The following is a 16,473-nucleotide window of genomic DNA, read 5'->3' as shown; positions in this document are numbered from 1 at the left end:
CTGTAGAGCGGCCAATTCTAAAGCTAGGATAACCAAATTTTATGACGGACTTTTATAACAAAAAAATTACCTTTTCTTACCATCGCCGAAAAACGGCAAATAACGGAAACCGCCATTTTCGGCAGTTACGGCGGTAAAACGGTGGTTGGGGGCGCCAATTAATATTTTTATCTGCTTCTTATCACAATAAAAGACTAGATAAAAAATTTGGCTGATCTAGAGCTGTTTTGAAATTCGGCAGCTGGCAGCTTACAAACGGTAAAATTACAGGTAGGAATTAGAAAATCGGTCAAAAGTCGGTTAAGAAGTGGTCAAACGGTCATGACTTTACTATTCACGGAAGTTCATTATTGCTCATGTATTTACCAAAAAATTTATAGGTCTCTAGCTGTAATAGAAACCACGATATTCATTAAATATGTCTATAGTAGTCTGATTACTCCTCCCCCCCCCCCCTCCAATCTGTAAGGGTTAATACAAAGTATAGGAAAAAAGGAGGAAATCAAAATTCTCATTCTCTTGTAAAGCATTTTTTTTTGATTTTCAGTCTGGTCATATTTAAAAAAAATATTTCTATTTATTTAGGTCTGTGCATAAGACTGTCCATGATGTGCAGCTGGCTTTCAAGAAGTTTGATGCTAATGGTGATGGTTCCATTGACCGCCAGGAACTGACCCAGGCTCTGAATGCCTCTGGCATTAAATTCACTCAGCAGGAGATCAATGTTATCTTCAATGCTGCTGATATTGACAAGGATGGAGCTGTGGATTATGAAGAATTTATTGGTCTAATGTGCCCTTCTGCCTCTGATATTGTCTCCAAGTTTAGGAGCCAGTACAGAAGCATTGAGGAGGTTAGAGCTGCCTTCAAGAGATTTGATTCCAATGGTGATGGTGCTCTTTCCAAGGATGAGCTTGCTGCTGCCATGAAGAGCTCTGGACAATCATATTCTTCCATTGAAATTGATGCCATCTTCAATCTTGGTGATGTTGATGGGGATGGTGAAATCACTATGGCTGAGTTTGTTACTCTGATGAGCCCATCTGCCAGTGAGGTTCTCAAGAAGCTGAGAAAGAACTACAAGAATATTAATGATGTCAAGAAAGCTTTCAAGGCCATTGATACCAACAATGATGGTCTGTTGAGCAAGGATGAAATGAGAGCCTCTGCAGGAAACCAGTTTGACAATGAGGAAGTTAATGCTATCTTTGAGTTGGGTGATATCAATGGTGATGGAGAGATTGATATGAGTGAGTTCATTGGCCTGATGTACCCCTCTGCTGCTGAGGTTGTATACAAGCTGAGCAGCAACTTTAAAAATATCAATGATGTCAAGGATTCCTTTAGAATTCTTGATGCTGATGGTGATGGTTCTATCTCTAGAAATGAAATGGCTTCCTCCAGCCACAGATTTAGCCAAGAGCAGATTGAGGCAATCTTTGCCCTTGGTGATGCCAATGATGATGGAGCTATTGACCTAGAAGAATACATTGCTGTCATGTGCCCATCTGCCAATGTTGTCATTTCAAGAATTAGACAGAAGTTCAACAACATTACTGAGGCCAAGAGAGCTTTCCTCAAGATTGACGTTGATAGAGATGGAAAGCTGAGCAGAAATGAAATGGCCAGAAGCCAGTTCAACAACCAGGAAGTTGATGCTATCTTTATCCTTGGTGATATCAATGGAGATGGTGAACTTGATTTGGAAGAGTTTATTGGACTCATGTGCCCTGCTGCCTCTGAAGCTGTTGGCAAACTTTCCAAAACTGTTAAGAACCTTAATGAAGCTCAACAGCTGTTTAGAATGATGGACAAGAACGGAGATGGTCTGTTGAGCATGGAGGAGATGAGAGATTGTGGCATGAAGTTCAGCCAATGGGAGCTTGATGCTCTCTTTGCCATTGGTGATGTTAACAATGATGGTGAAATTGACATGAATGAGTTCATCTCTGTCATCTGCCCCTCAGCTGAAACTCTTGTCAGCAGAATTAGCAAGAATCTTGGATCTCTTACTGAAATCAAGAGCCTGTTTGCCAAGATGGACAGAAATAGAGATGGTAAGATCAGCAGAGATGAGATGAGAAGCTCTGGTTTGAATGACCAGGAGGTGGATGCTGTGTTCAAGCTTGGAGACAGCAACAATGATGGTGAAATTGATTTGGATGAGTTTATCACTGTTCTGTGCCCCTCTGCTTCTGCAGTTGTGTTCAAGGTTAGCAAAACATTCAAGAGCAAGGAATGTGCTGTTGAAGCTTTCAAGAAGATGGATACTAATAAGGATGGCCAGATATCTAAGCAGGAAATGTCTAATGCTACTCTGCCTGATGGTACTAGACTGAACCACATTGAGGTTGAGTCTATTTTTGCTCTGGGAGATGTCAACAAGGATGGTGAAATTGACTTGGAAGAATTTATGTCTGTAATGGTTCCCCAGGCTGGTATTAGCCAGGCTTTCTCTTCCTCCTCCAACACACAATTCATGAAGACTTCATCTTCCTCAAGCAGCTCCTTCCAACAGAAGTCTTCTTCTGCTTCTTTCCAGCAGAAATCCTCTTCATCCTTCTCCAGCTCCCAGTCCTACCAGTCAACTACAACCTACTCCTCCACCACTGTTTCTGTATCCTTCTCTAATGCTGGTGAGGTTAAGCAGGCCTTTAGAAGATTTGACACTGATGGTGATGGCCACCTTGATAGAAATGAGCTGAAGAATCTGCTTATCCAGTCTGGCAAGAGTGTTTCTGACCAGGAGGTTGATCTTCTGTTCCGCCAGGGTGATGTTGATGGAGATGGCAAAATTGATATCCAGGAATTTGTCAAGCTTATGTTCCCTGCTGCCAATGCTACTCTTTCCAAGCTGCAGCAGTCCTTCAAGAGTCTTAATGATGTCAAGGCTTCTTTCCGCAAGTATGACTCAGATGGTGATGGCCACATCAGCCGTGGAGAATTGAGACAGGTTATGGCTGGATTCTCTGACCAGGAAGTTGATTCAATCTTTGCTCTAGGTGATAAGGATCAATCTGGTGGTATTGACTACCAGGAATTCATTGCACTTATGATCCCTAATAGTTCTAGCATCTTGAATAAAATTGCTTCACAGTTTGCCTCTGTTCAGAAGATCAAGGAGGGCTTCAAGATGATTGATGCCAATGGAGATGGTGCTATTTCTAGAAATGAGCTTAGAAGTGGCCTTAGACTTGATGATTCTGCCCTTGATGTTGTCTTTGCCATTGGTGACATTGACCAGGATGGTGAAATCAGTATGAGTGAGTTCATCAGACTTATGTCTCCCTCTGCTGCTTCTGGCATGAACAGGCTTAGAAACTCCTTCAGAGACATTTCTGAGGTTATCAGAGCCTTTAAGAAGTTTGATGCCAATAATGATGGTGCCCTTTCCCAGCAGGAACTCATGAACGGTATCAAGGGAATTGGTCTCCAGCTCAGCCAGCAGGAATGCTCTGGAATCTTTGGCATGGCTGATGTCAACCAGGATGGTGAGATCAACTATGTGGAATTTGTCAGTGCTCTTTTCCCAGCTGCTTCTGATGGTCTGGCCAAGTTCAGATCTCGCCTTGGAGCCATTACTGATGTTAAGGTAGCTTTTAAGAGATTTGATGCTGATGGAGATGGTTCTATTAGCATAAATGAACTTGCCAAAGGTGCTGGAAGAGATTTCTCTTCTGGTGAAATATCTGCTGTTTTTGCCCTTGGTGATTCTGACCAAGATGGTTCTATTGACTTTGCTGAGTTTGCACAGCTTGTACTGCCATCTGCCAGAGACAAGGTTTGCCAGCTGAAGAAATCTTTCAACAACGATGCTGCAATTGAACAGGCTTTCCAGAGATTTGATGTCAACAGAGATGGCAAGATTTCTTGCGATGAACTTGCCAATGGACTGAGATCTTCTGGTTTGAAATTCAATGACCAGGAGGTTATGACTGTTTTTGCTATTGCTGACCTTGATGGAGATGGTGAAATTTGTATTGGAGAATTCAAGACTCTTCTTGGAGCTGGTGGTGGTGCCTCTGCTGTCAGCAGCAAGCCTGTTAGCTTCAAGTCTATTAATGACGTTAAGATTGCTTTCAGAAGATTTGATGTGAATAGTGATGGTCACCTTGACAGGAATGAGTTCCGCCAGATGCTGAAGGCCACTGGCAACTCTGATGCTGAAGCGGACCTTCTCTTCAAGCAGGCTGACATTGATGGTGATGGCAAAGTTGATTATCAGGAACTTATCAAGCACTTGTTCCCTGCCTCTGCAAAGGCTCTGCAGAAGGTTCAGCAATCTTTCAGAAGTCTTAATGAGGTTAAGTCTTCATTCAGAAAGTTTGATGCTGATGGTGATGGCCATATCACTAAGGATGAGCTAAAGCAAGTGTTGTCTGGCTTCAGTTCTGATGAAATTGAGTCCATCTTTGCTCTTGGTGATAAGGATCAATCTGGCGGCATTGACATTCAGGAATTCATTGGTCTGATGCTTCCAACTGCCCCTGCTACTATTTCTAAGCTCTCAATGAGTTTCAGATCTATCACCAACATTAGAGAGAGCTTCAAGAAGTTTGATCTGAATGGTGATGGACAGATTAGCAGACAGGAGCTGAAGAATGGCATGAAGCTTTCTGATGCTGACCTTGACATTGTCTTTGCTCTTGGTGATCTTGATGGAGATGATGAGATTTCAATGAGTGAGTTTGTCAGAGTTATGAGCCCTCTGGCCTCTAATGCTGTCAACAGATTCAGAAACTGCTTCAGCACCATCAATGATTTAGTTTCTGCTTTCAAGAGAATTGATACTAACAATGATGGTTCTATTTCCATCCAAGAGCTGTCTGCTGGCATGAGAGACATGAGAATGAGCTTCAGCAATGAGGAGACCAATGCCATCTTTGCTGCTGCTGACATTAACCAGGATGGAGAGATCAGTTATATTGAGTTTGTAAGCCTTATGATTCCTTCAGCTGGTGATGCTCTTACCAAGTTTAGAAAGCAGTTTAAAAATATCCAAAATGCTTGTGCTGACTTTAACAGGTTTGATGTTGATGGTGATGAAGAGATCACTTTCGATGAGCTCTCTAGAGGAATGGGATCTGGTTACTCTGTAAATGAAGTCAAGGCTGTCTTTGCCCTGGGAGACTCTGACCAAGATGGCAAGATTAGCTTCCTTGAATTTGCTAAGCTTATGATCCCTGCTGCTTCTGAAGCTCTATCCAAGTTTTGGAAGTGCTTCCGTGACATCAAAGTAATACGTCAAGCCTTCAAGCAGTTTGACATTGATAATGATGGACAGATCAGCAGGAATGAGGTTATGAGTGGAATGAAGAGGTCAGGCCGTAACTTCACTGATGAGGAAATTGATGCCCTATTTATTCTTGCTGACCGTGACAACAATGGCCAGATTGACTTCCCTGAGTTTGCCCTGATCATGATTCCCTCTGCCCCAGAGAGAATTGCCAAACTGAAGAGGGTGTATAAGAACCAGGCTGAGGTAACTGCAGCTTTCAAGAAGTTTGACACCAATGGGGATGGTGCCATTGACTACAATGAAATGATGAACGGCCTGAAGAGGTCTGGAGTTTGCATGACTGAGCAGGAGATGGAGACAATCTTTGGTCTTGCTGATCTTGATGGTGATGGCGAGGTCAGTCTGGGAGAGTTTGTTGCTCTGCTCTGCCCCGGATCTGCTCCTGTTGCTGCTGGATCAGGTAAAAATCTATGAATTCATTTCATTTTTTACTTTAATCTTTACTAGCAGCCAGCCCCTATATGCCTCTAGTGACACATGTGGACTGGAAAATTCTATAACCTAATCTTTTATTTTAGATTTTAAAAAGATTTATTTTTACTTTAGTTTTAAATAAGTTGAAATATTTTTTTCAGCGGGGGAGATTTTTTGAAGGGGCAATTTCTCTTGGCAGGATGGTTGTACCCTTTCCCAAAATAGTTTTAAACCTTATCAGTTCATCTGTTAGTGAGATTCTTTGGTACAAAAAAACAAACATACTGATATCCTGTTACTATATAATAAGGATTTATTTTTATGCTACAGATAATCAAACAAAATTGTACAAATGTTACTTAGTTAATTCTTTTAAGAGTCATTATTTTTATTCATGAAAATTTAGATTTTATTAAGAAATAGTTCGTCATTGAATGAAAACAGCTGACCAAAAAATTCTTTCATCCTTTATCAATTTACAATCTTTTCCATCTTAGGCATTTTTCATCAGATATTTAGTTTGGTTTGGCTAGAACCTACAGAAAATAATTTCCAGTAAATAGTATGAATTTTTTTTGGTTAAAACGCATTGAGATTTACAAACTACTCTATTTAATTTAATTTCCGTTGTCCTGCCAGTTAGTTTTGAAAAGGCATATGTTTTCATAAAAAAACTAATCTTGTGAAATTGAACAATTAAGTTATTTTTTAGGAAATGTCTCTTCTGTGATTGACAAATTCAGATCTATGTACAAGAACATTGACGATGTAAGAAGAGCCTTCAACATGTATGATGCTAACAGAGATGGTAGCATTTCTAGGTACATACCTTTCTTCACAATAAAATATATTTACATTTACAAAGGGACTCTCTAGAACTGACACTCTCTCAAGGACGTCCAAGCTTTTTTGTTTGGCGGGGGTAAAAAATTTAAATTAAAAATTTTTACCCCCGCTAACCCCCAAGTTCTTTTTTTTAGGGGGGGGGGGGTAACCTTTATATTATAGAGGCAAAGATGTCCAAGCTTTTTTTTTATTTGGGGGGTAATCACCCCTTTAGCCCCCCCTCCTTGGACGTCCCTGCAACATCCTTCTCTTATGTTTAATAAACTGAAAATGAACCTAACCTAAAGTAATGAAGAGACAAATACCTCTTCCTTATTTTCAAAGACAACGGGTGTTTCCATGCTCAACAAAGCACTCACAGAAAATTGCCCATAAAATAATAAACATTAGAATATTTTTCCTCATTGCCAAATATTCTGTTGGTGGATGAGATGCAAACCCTTCTTATAAAAGCATAAAACCATTACTATTTTTGAAACAATACCTGAAATGAAATAAAGTCACATAGTTGTTGGTATACCAATCTTTTCTGTTTTTTTCTTCTCCTGAATAATTTACAGGTAATTGAATGTAAAGAAATTTTGATACAAATTTACATTAAGTTTTTGTTTGATTACTGTTTTAATAGCAATTGTCATCCGTGTTAAATTTGCATTTGCTAAATTGAGTGGCTTTTGTACATTAGGAAGGAGCTGGAGGCTGGCATGACCAAGTCTGGACAATTTACTGCCAAGGATGCTGGCGTTGTTTTTGAACATGCTGATATCGATGGAAATGGTAAGAATAGTGAGATAGAATATAGAATAACAGTTTGATTAATTGTTAGATAGTTTAACACTATTCTGGGAAGCGTCCGAATAATTACTTTTCTGTAGAGAAATAGGGGGGGGGGGGGGGGTATTGAACTAATAGATTGTTTGATTAGTAGATTGATAGTTGATAAACTCATTTAGATATTAGATAGCCTTAAAATTGATTGATAAATAAAGAAGGCTTACTAGATAATTTCTCACTCTTAGAATGATTGATAATAAATTTTATTAATATTTCTAATTCGATTTTCACATATATTCCAATTGTTAATTTCCCTCTAAGTTCCTTGATCAATGATCATCCCTCCTTATTTTTTAAATTAAATTTGAAATAAGGGAGGGGGTGTACTTTTCTTTTTAATTACTTTAGGTCAGATTATATTGGTTACTGGATAGTCCTACATGGGTTAGGCATAGAAAAAAATTATTTCCAATTCATAAAAAAAATAAGGGAGAAAGATTGGGATAGGGGGTTTAGTACATGATTGGCACTTAAGGGAAAGCACCAATAAAATAATAATAAATGTTAAAACAAATATTATTAACACAGGTGAGATTGATATCGGAGAATTTGTTGGCCTGATGTTCCCTAGAGCTGCTGAACTCATCTCAAATCTCAAGCAAAACTTCAGGTTAGTTTTTCAAAAATTTTGTTGCATATCACAATAGCCTGTCATTATGTATTCAAAAACAGAATAGTAATCTTTGAATCAGCAACAAAAGAGAATAATAATAATTAACAACTCTAATTATTACCTTTTTCATTGCTAATAAGTTATATTTTAATGCAAATAAATTATTATTAACAATTATTAACAATTCCTGACCTACAGAAGAGATAGGTGTAAAATAGTTTTCATTAGTTACTAAGCTATAAAAATAAAATTGGAAAGAATTTTATTGAATATAATAGATTTGAAATCTGCATTAAATTTTAAGGAACTTTTATAAAATTCGTTTTTTGTATAATTCTTTATCTATAAGTGCAAATACAAATTAAGTTAAATAATTTTGACATCTGTGACTGGTGGATTGAAAACTATCTGCGCCCTGATTGGAGAAGCTTAAGTGACGTATATCATTCAACCAATTAGAGCGCAGGTAGTTTCCAATCCACCTATCCTATTGGTCAAAATTTATTAACTTAAATTGGATTTGCGCTTTTAAATAATGAATTATATAAAAAACGAATTTTATAAAAAAATCCTTAAAATTTTATGCAGATTTCAAATCTATTATATTCATTAGTTCTTTCCAATTTTTATAGCTTATTAGTTACCTAGTCTTAATAATATTCATGACTAATAATTAATTACAAACTACCTAAGTGACTTAATTTAAAAAACAAAAGATAATGTACTAAATATTTAAAACTATTAGATTTGATAATAAAAGGTTAAAAGTGAATAGGTGGATAATTCCAATGTGATTTTTTACTCCTGGATTAACTGATTCTTGTATTTGTAGGAATGAGGATGATGTGGTTTCCGCCTTCAGAAGCTGGGATGCTAATGGTGATGGTCAGATTTCTTTCCAGGATTGTTTCTATAATGTTTATCTTTTATTTAATATATTCAATATATGTTGGGGTTCATAGGCGTCCAAGGGGGGGGGTAATGGGCCATTTGGCACCCCCAAACGATTTTGGGGGTGCCGTAGGCACCCCCAAAATTTTGTGAACAATACCCCCCCCCCAAAAAAAATTACCCCTACCTTGGGGGTGCCGTAGGCACCCCCAACGATTTTGGGGGGGGTATTTACCCCCCCCCAAACCATTTTGGGGGGGGTAATTACCCCCCCCAAAATAAATGTTCTTTAAAAAAATTTTTTTGGGGGGGGTATTTACCCCCCCCAAATTGAATGTTCTTTAAAAAAAAATTTTACTGTCCAACCAGTTAAAACAGTTCTTAACCATGATAACAAAAAATTTAATAGTTTGATCATGTTTTATTTGCTTGGGCCTTTATAAGGGCTAAAACCATCCCGGGGATCTATGATGTAATTGTAAAGCACTGAAGATTCCATAAAATAGATACCTAACTAAATTAAATATTTCATTAAATAATGAAAAAGAATTTCTATAGGCGATTTCTTTTGGGAGGATGTCAGGGTGTCTCAAAACTAGTTATAAAACTTACCAGGACCTATAAGACGCTTCACTTTAAAGTAAAATCATATTGGTTCATTGGTTAGTGAGTTAATTATTGTATTTTTATGTTCTAAAGAATGAGATACTACTATATATTTGAATAGTAGTGGCGCCCTTAGCATCTAAGAACTCGTGTTTTCTAAAGGGTAAAAAGGGAGGAGAAAAATAGCCTAAAACCACTCAAAGGATTGACCTATAATAGTGTGGAACCATCATGGGATCTATGTGAAGCTTTCCTAAAAAGGAGAACTCAGTATTAAAAGTAATGAAATCTGAAGCTATAGTCAAATAAACCTTACTTACTACTTTATGTTATAGGATAGTACTTATTATTAGGTAGGTGCTTTTTTTACATAATTAAATTACCCCCCCCAAAAATTTTACCCCCGGGGTAAATTAGTTTGGGGGGGGTAATTACCCCCCCCAACAGATTTGGGGGGAGTATTTACCCCCCCCAACAGACTTTAGGGGGGGTAATTACCCCCCCCCAATCAAATTTTACCCCCGGGGTAAAAATTTTGGGGGGGGTAAAAAAAAATTTCGGCGCGCTTCGCGCGCCATTTTACCCCCCCCAAACACGAATTACCCCCCCCCCTAAAATTTTTTACCCCCCCCCCAAAAAAAAGCTTGGACGCCCCTGTTGGGGTTAGATTACAATTAATTTCTACATAGGGTTTTTAATATAGGAAATTCTTCCAATCATTAATTTTTTATAACTTGCTTTGTAACTAATCCTCTCATAGAAAAGGACACCTTGAGAAAATGGCCCTGCAGGGTAAAAATATTAATTTAGCTGTGGCGAGGTATAATCTTTTTATAAAACAATAATAATTATTGAACAATTGTAGGAGCTGAAGTCTGTTGTGCAAAGGACTGGACAGAGGATGTCTGAGGAAGACATCAACTCCATCTTTGTCATTGGTGACAAGGATCAGAATGGAGAGATTGATCTTGATGAGTTTAGGGCCATGATGATGCCATCCACTTCTGATGTTGTTTCCAAGTTTAGAACTATCAGGAAGACAGTCAAGGATGTTCAGAAGGCCTTCAAAGAGTTTGATAGGAATGGAGATGGTTCTATTGACCAGAGTGAGCTTGTTTCTGCCCTATCTGGCTCCTTTACCAGACAAGAGGTTGAGACTATCTTTGCTGCTGCTGATATTGATGGTAATGGTGAGATCGATTATGAAGAATTTATTGCTCTTATGTGCCCATCTGCTTCTGACATCATTGAAAAGTTTAGAAGCAAGTATCAGAATCTTGCTGAGGTTAGAGCTGCCTTCCAGAGATTTGACAAGAATGGCGATGGTGCTCTGTCTAAGGAAGAACTCACTATTGCATTGAAGAGCTCTGGACAATCTTACTCAAATGTTGAGGTTGATGCTATCTTTTCTCTGGGAGATGTTGATGGAGATGGTGAAATCACACTTGAGGAGTTTGTCAACCTCATGCATCCTTCTGCATCTCAGGTTGTTCAGAAGCTGAGCAAGTCCTTCAAAAATCTTGATGATGTTAAGAGATCCTTCAAGCAGATTGACACCAATAATGATGGACTCCTGAGCAAGCAGGAAATGCTACAGTCTGCTGGTAACAGATTTGACAGAGAAGAAGTTGATGCTATCTTTGAGCTTGGTGATGTCAATGGTGATGGTGAAATTGACATGACTGAATTTGTTTCTCTCATGTTCCCATCTGCTGTTGAGGTTGTCAGCCAAATTAGCAAGACCTTCAAGAATGTTGATGATGTCAAGGCTGCCTTTAAGCTGTTTGACAAGGATGGTGATGGTGTTGTAACTAAGGCTGAAATGAAGGCATCTGGTCATCGTCTGAATGATGCCCAAGTTGAAGCAATCTTTGCTCTTGGCGATGTCAATGATGATGGAGTTCTTGATGTTACTGAGTTTGTATCTGTAATGTGCCCATCTGCTGTCACTGTTGCTTCCAGACTTAGGTCTAAGTACAAGAACATTAATGATGTCAAGAAGGCCTTTAACTCCATGGATAAGAACCATGATGGTGTTTTAAGCAAGGATGAGATTTTTGAGTCTGGCAAGTTCAATCCTCAGGAGGTTGAAGCTATCTTTATCCTTGGTGACTTGAATCAAGATGGAGATATTGATCTTGAAGAATTTGTTGGCCTAATTTATCCTGCTGCTTCTATGGCTCTTGCTAGGCTTACCAGAAATGTTAAGAACATTAGTGAGGCCAGACAGATGTTCAGCATTCTTGACAAGAATGGAGATGGACTCATTAGCAAGGAGGAAATGAGATCTTTTGGTAACAAGTTTAATGCAGAAGAAATTGAGGCAATCTTTGCCATTGGAGATGTCAACAATGATGGTGAAATTGACATTGATGAATTTGTTGGTGTCATGTGCCCAGCTGCTTCCACTGTTGTTGCAAGATTGAGCAAGAACTACAAGTCTCTTGATGATATTAAGAATGGATTTAGACAGCTTGATAGAGATGGCGATGGCCAGATTAGCAAGGCTGAAATGGCATCTGCTGGTTTGAATGAACAGCAAGTCAATGCTATCTTTAAGATTGGTGACAGCAATAATGATGGCCAGATTGATTTGGAAGAATTTATCTCTGTTATGTGCCCATCCCCTAATGCTGTTGTTTTCAAGCTTTCCCAAATGATAAGTGATGTCCAGAAGGCTTTCAAGATGATTGATGTTAATGGTGATGGACTTATCAGCAAAAATGAAATGCTTGGTGCTAAGCTTGCTGGAAATATGAAGCTCACCAACCTTGAAGTTGATGCTATCTTTGCTATTGGAGATAAAAACAAGGATGGTGAGATTGACATGGATGAATTTATGTCTGTGATGAGACCAAGTGTTGGCACTATGACAGTTTCTTCCTCCTCCTCTTCCTCATTCTCATCAAGCTTCAAGTCAACAAGCTTTCAGTCATCATCTGTTACTTCTACCTCATTCTCAAGCTCCTCATCAAGCTCATTCTGCTCCATTGGAATGACCTTTGGAAGTGTTTCTGATGCCAAGACGGCTTTCAAGAGATTTGATGTCAATGGTGATGGTGTCATGGATAAGGCTGAGATGAAGGATATGATGAGCTCCGCTGCTGGAAAGCTTGTGTCTGACAGTGAAGTCAATGCACTCTTCAGCAAGGGAGATCTTGATGGTGATGGACAAATTGATATGCAAGAATTTGTCAAGCTTATGTTCCCCAGTTCTGCTGCTGCCCTTTCCAAGGTCCAAAAGTCTTACAAAAACTTAGATGAAGTCAAGTCTGCCTTCAGAAAGTGTGATGCTGATGGAGATGGACACATTTCTCTGACTGAACTTAGAAGCATGATGTCTGGTTTCTCTCCTGCTGAGGTTGAGGCTGTCTTTGCTCTTGGTGACAAGGATCTTTCTGGTGGAATTGACTTCAATGAGTACATTGGTCTTATGATCCCTAACTGTGGATCAATCTTGAAGAAGGTTTCTGCAAGATTCTCTACAATCCAAGATGTCATGGCCACATTCAAGAAAATTGATGCCAACAAGGATGGTGCTATTAGCAGACCAGAAATGAAGAATGGTATGAAATTAAATGACCAAGAGCTTGAAGTTGTGTTTGCTCTTGGAGATATTGACCAGGATGGAGAAATTAGCCAGTCTGAATTTGTCCGTCTAATGTTTCCAGCTGCAGACAGTGGATTGAACAAATTTAGGAACTCTTTCAGAAATATCCATGAAGTTGTTTCTGCTTTCAAGAGATTTGATGCCAACTGTGATGGATCTTTGTGCCAACAGGAGCTTGTTAGTGGAATGAGATCCTTTAATGTTGGCTTCTCATCTTGTGAACTAAAAGCTATCTTTGCTGTTGCTGATGTAAACCAGGATGGAGAGATTAACTTCACTGAGTTTGTCTCTGCTCTGTTCCCTGTAGCTTCTGATGGACTTGCTAAGCTAAGAAAGGCTCTGACCTCTATTGCTAATGTCAAGACTGCTTTCAAGAAGCTAGATGCAAATAATGATGGTGAGATCAGCTTTGATGAACTTAGAGCTGGAATGAAGAGTATTGTTAACCTTTCTGAAGGAGAGATGAGATCTGTTTTCTCTGTTATGGATGTTGATAATGACAACAATATCAGCTTCAGTGAGTTTGCAAGAACCATCATTGCTTCAGCTGATGAGAAGATTTCTCAACTGAAGAAGAATCTTGGTACTGCCAACTCCGTTCAGGCTGCTTTCAAGAAGTTTGATGTAAACAATGATGGTAAGATTTCTCTTCAGGAGTTGTCTAGTGGTTTGAAGAGCCAGGGCATGAAGTTTGCTGATAATGATGTGCAAACAATTTTTGCTATTGCTGATATTGATGGAGATGGTGAGATCAGCTTGCCTGAGTTTGAAAAGCTTCTTGGAACTGCTCCTTCTTTTGGAAGAGTTGAAGATGTCAGAGCTGCTTTCTACAGATTTGATGTAAACAATGATGGTAGCATTGACAAAAAAGAATTGAAACAAATGCTGGTTGCCACTGGCAAATCTCCCAGTGACCAAGAGGTTGATGCTTTGTTTAAGAAAGGAGATATTGATGGAGATGGACAAATTTGTCTGCAAGAGTTTATCAGACTTATGTTCCCTAAGTCTGTTGAAACTCTCTCAAAACTGCAAAAGTCATTCAAAAATGTTGATGAAATCAAACAGTCATTCAGAAAGTATGACATTGATGGTGATGGTCACATTTCAAGAGATGAGCTCAGACATGTTATGTCTAAGTTCTCTGAAGTTGAGGTTGACTCTGTATTTGCCCTTGGCGATATGGATCAGTCTGGCTGTATTGATTATCAAGAATTTGTCCTTCTTATGCTTGCTAATGCTTCTAACACTCTTAGCAGACTTTCTTCCAAATTTAGAGGTATTGGAGATATTAAATCTGCTTTCAAACAGTTTGATATCAACAAGGATGGTCAAATTAGCAGAGATGAATTGAAGAATGGCATGAGATTGTCTGGAGAGGAGCTTGATGTTATCTTTGCTGTTGGAGACTTAGATGGCGATGGTGAGATAAACATTGGAGAATTCATCAGAGTTATGTGCCCTAGTGCTGCTGGTGCTCTTTCAAGATTCAGAAATTCATTCAGATCTATTGAAGAAGTTGTATCTGCATTCAAATCCATGGACTTGAATGGTGATGGTGCCCTTAACAAGCAGGAACTAATGGAGGGAATGAACTCTTTTGGCAAGAGCTTTTCACAAGAAGAAGTATCAAATGTCTTTGCCATGGCAGACATTAACTCAGATGGTGAAATCAATTATGCTGAATTTGTTTCAATGCTTTTCCCTGCAGCTTCCAGTGCCCTTGCTAAATTTAGATCTAAACACAATACCTTGAAAAATGCCAAGGAAGTCTTCAATGGCTATGACATTGATGGTGATGAGGAAATTAGCTATGAAGAACTTGTAGCAGGTATGGGTGGTGACTATACAGCCAATGAAATCAATGCTATATTTGCTATGGGTGATACAGATCAGGATGGCAAGATTAGCTTCCTTGAATTTGCCAAAATCATGGTTTCTTACACAAATGAAGCTCTTTCCAAATTCTGGAAGTGCTTCAACAATGTCTCAAGTGTCAGACAAGCATTCCAGAAGCTTGATATTGACAAAGATGGTCAGATTTCTCAACAAGAAATCATTCAAGGTATGTCATCTGCAGGACTTAAGCTTAGCTCAAATGAGATTGAAACCCTTTTCATCCTTGGAGATAGAGATAGCAATGGACAAATTGACTTCTCTGAATTTGCACAGATCATGATCCCCAGTGCCAGTGAAAGAATAGCAAAGTTGAAAAAATGTTTCAGAAGCAGATCCGAAATAGAGGCAGCTTTCCACAGATTTGACACCAACAAGGATGGAGCTATTTCTTTTGCTGAACTGAAGTTTGGTCTCAACAACTGTGGTATTCACTTTGATGACCAAGAGGTTGAGACTGTTTTTGCCCTGGCTGACAGAGACTGTGATGGTGAAGTCAGCATGTCTGAGTTTGTCAATCTTCTTTCTGTCAGCAGTGTTAGTGGCGGTGCTGTCAGCAAGTTCTTTGAATACTGTGTTGCAACAGCATTCAATGCTATTGATGCCAATAGAGATGGAGCTGTTTGCTACCAGGAACTCTCTTCTGCCCTACGACCTTCTGGTTTCTCAGACCAGGAAATCAAAACCATATTTGCCCTAGCTGATCACGATAAGGATGGTGAAATTAGCTTAAATGAGCTACTTCGTGCATTGAAGAAGTGAGAAGCTACTTCCTAGTAACCTGTATATTACTTACTGCTCAATTCTCTCAGGATCATAAACTGTTATCAACATGATCATTACACTTACAGTTTAACACTGTACACACCATGTGATAAATCTATAAGTCAAACAAGAGTGGCATTGTTTATCTTGGATAATAGTGATTACTCCACAAAGGGTCTGAAGCAATTGGAGACAGCACACTATGGAGACTTACATGAAACAACAACTGTGGATGACCCTGGGCAATCATACATCTTAGATTAAACTAACAATGCAAAAACTTCTGACACCAAGATCAATGCTAATAATGAAAAGTTATTTATTGTTGATATATTTTGTTTTAAATTCTGTTATAAAAATAATATAAATAAGTTTTAATTATGAAAAAAAAGATACAATTTACAAAATTAGATTTTATTCTTCTATTGAAGTTATTCACTTAAAGTTTTAAACATGGTTGGATTATGTTAGATTTACCATATCTTCTTTATTTTTGGAGTATTTTTCCACTTTGTCCCTGTAAAGCACACCCCATATTGTAAGACTTTTTGCAATAAATTATATTGTATATATTCATTGCTTTATTTAATTTAGAAATCAGAAAAATAACAATATTATTGAATAAAAAAAAACTATTAAAATTTCTAATAAGAAAGGTAGTAGGTAAAGTAATAACAGTAGTCAAACAAACAATTAATTAAT

The 16,473-nt window shown here is 38.4% G+C and overlaps 2 protein-coding genes across 2 annotated transcripts in view; both read left to right on the top strand.

Annotated features, from left to right (window-relative positions):
* Positions 1-8,968, top strand: part of LOC145305347 (uncharacterized) — a 107,337-nt gene extending 98,369 nt beyond the window's left edge. Inside the window, exons 12-16 of the mRNA XM_080146963.1 lie at positions 586-5,699; positions 6,426-6,534; positions 7,245-7,336; positions 7,922-8,003; positions 8,839-8,968. Coding sequence (XP_080003089.1) covers positions 586-5,699; positions 6,426-6,534; positions 7,245-7,336; positions 7,922-8,003; positions 8,839-8,968 — 5,527 coding nt within the window. The remainder of the gene's footprint in view (positions 1-585; positions 5,700-6,425; positions 6,535-7,244; positions 7,337-7,921; positions 8,004-8,838) is intronic.
* A 1,376-nt stretch (positions 8,969-10,344) lies between these two features.
* Positions 10,345-16,343, top strand: LOC145305235 (uncharacterized). Its single transcript, XM_080146828.1, has one exon. It carries the CDS (start codon positions 10,405-10,407, stop codon positions 15,766-15,768), a length of 5,364 nt encoding a protein of 1,787 aa, XP_080002954.1. The 5' UTR covers positions 10,345-10,404; the 3' UTR covers positions 15,769-16,343.
* Positions 16,344-16,473: the final 130 nt, after the last annotated feature.

This window comes from Acartia tonsa, chromosome 14, assembly GCF_053477335.1.
Source record: "Acartia tonsa isolate MP-2025a chromosome 14, ASM5347733v1, whole genome shotgun sequence".
Taxonomy (NCBI): Eukaryota; Metazoa; Arthropoda; class Copepoda; order Calanoida; family Acartiidae; genus Acartia; species Acartia tonsa.
Note: the sequence above shows the minus strand (reverse complement) of the source record. Positions and strands in the feature narration are given on the sequence as shown.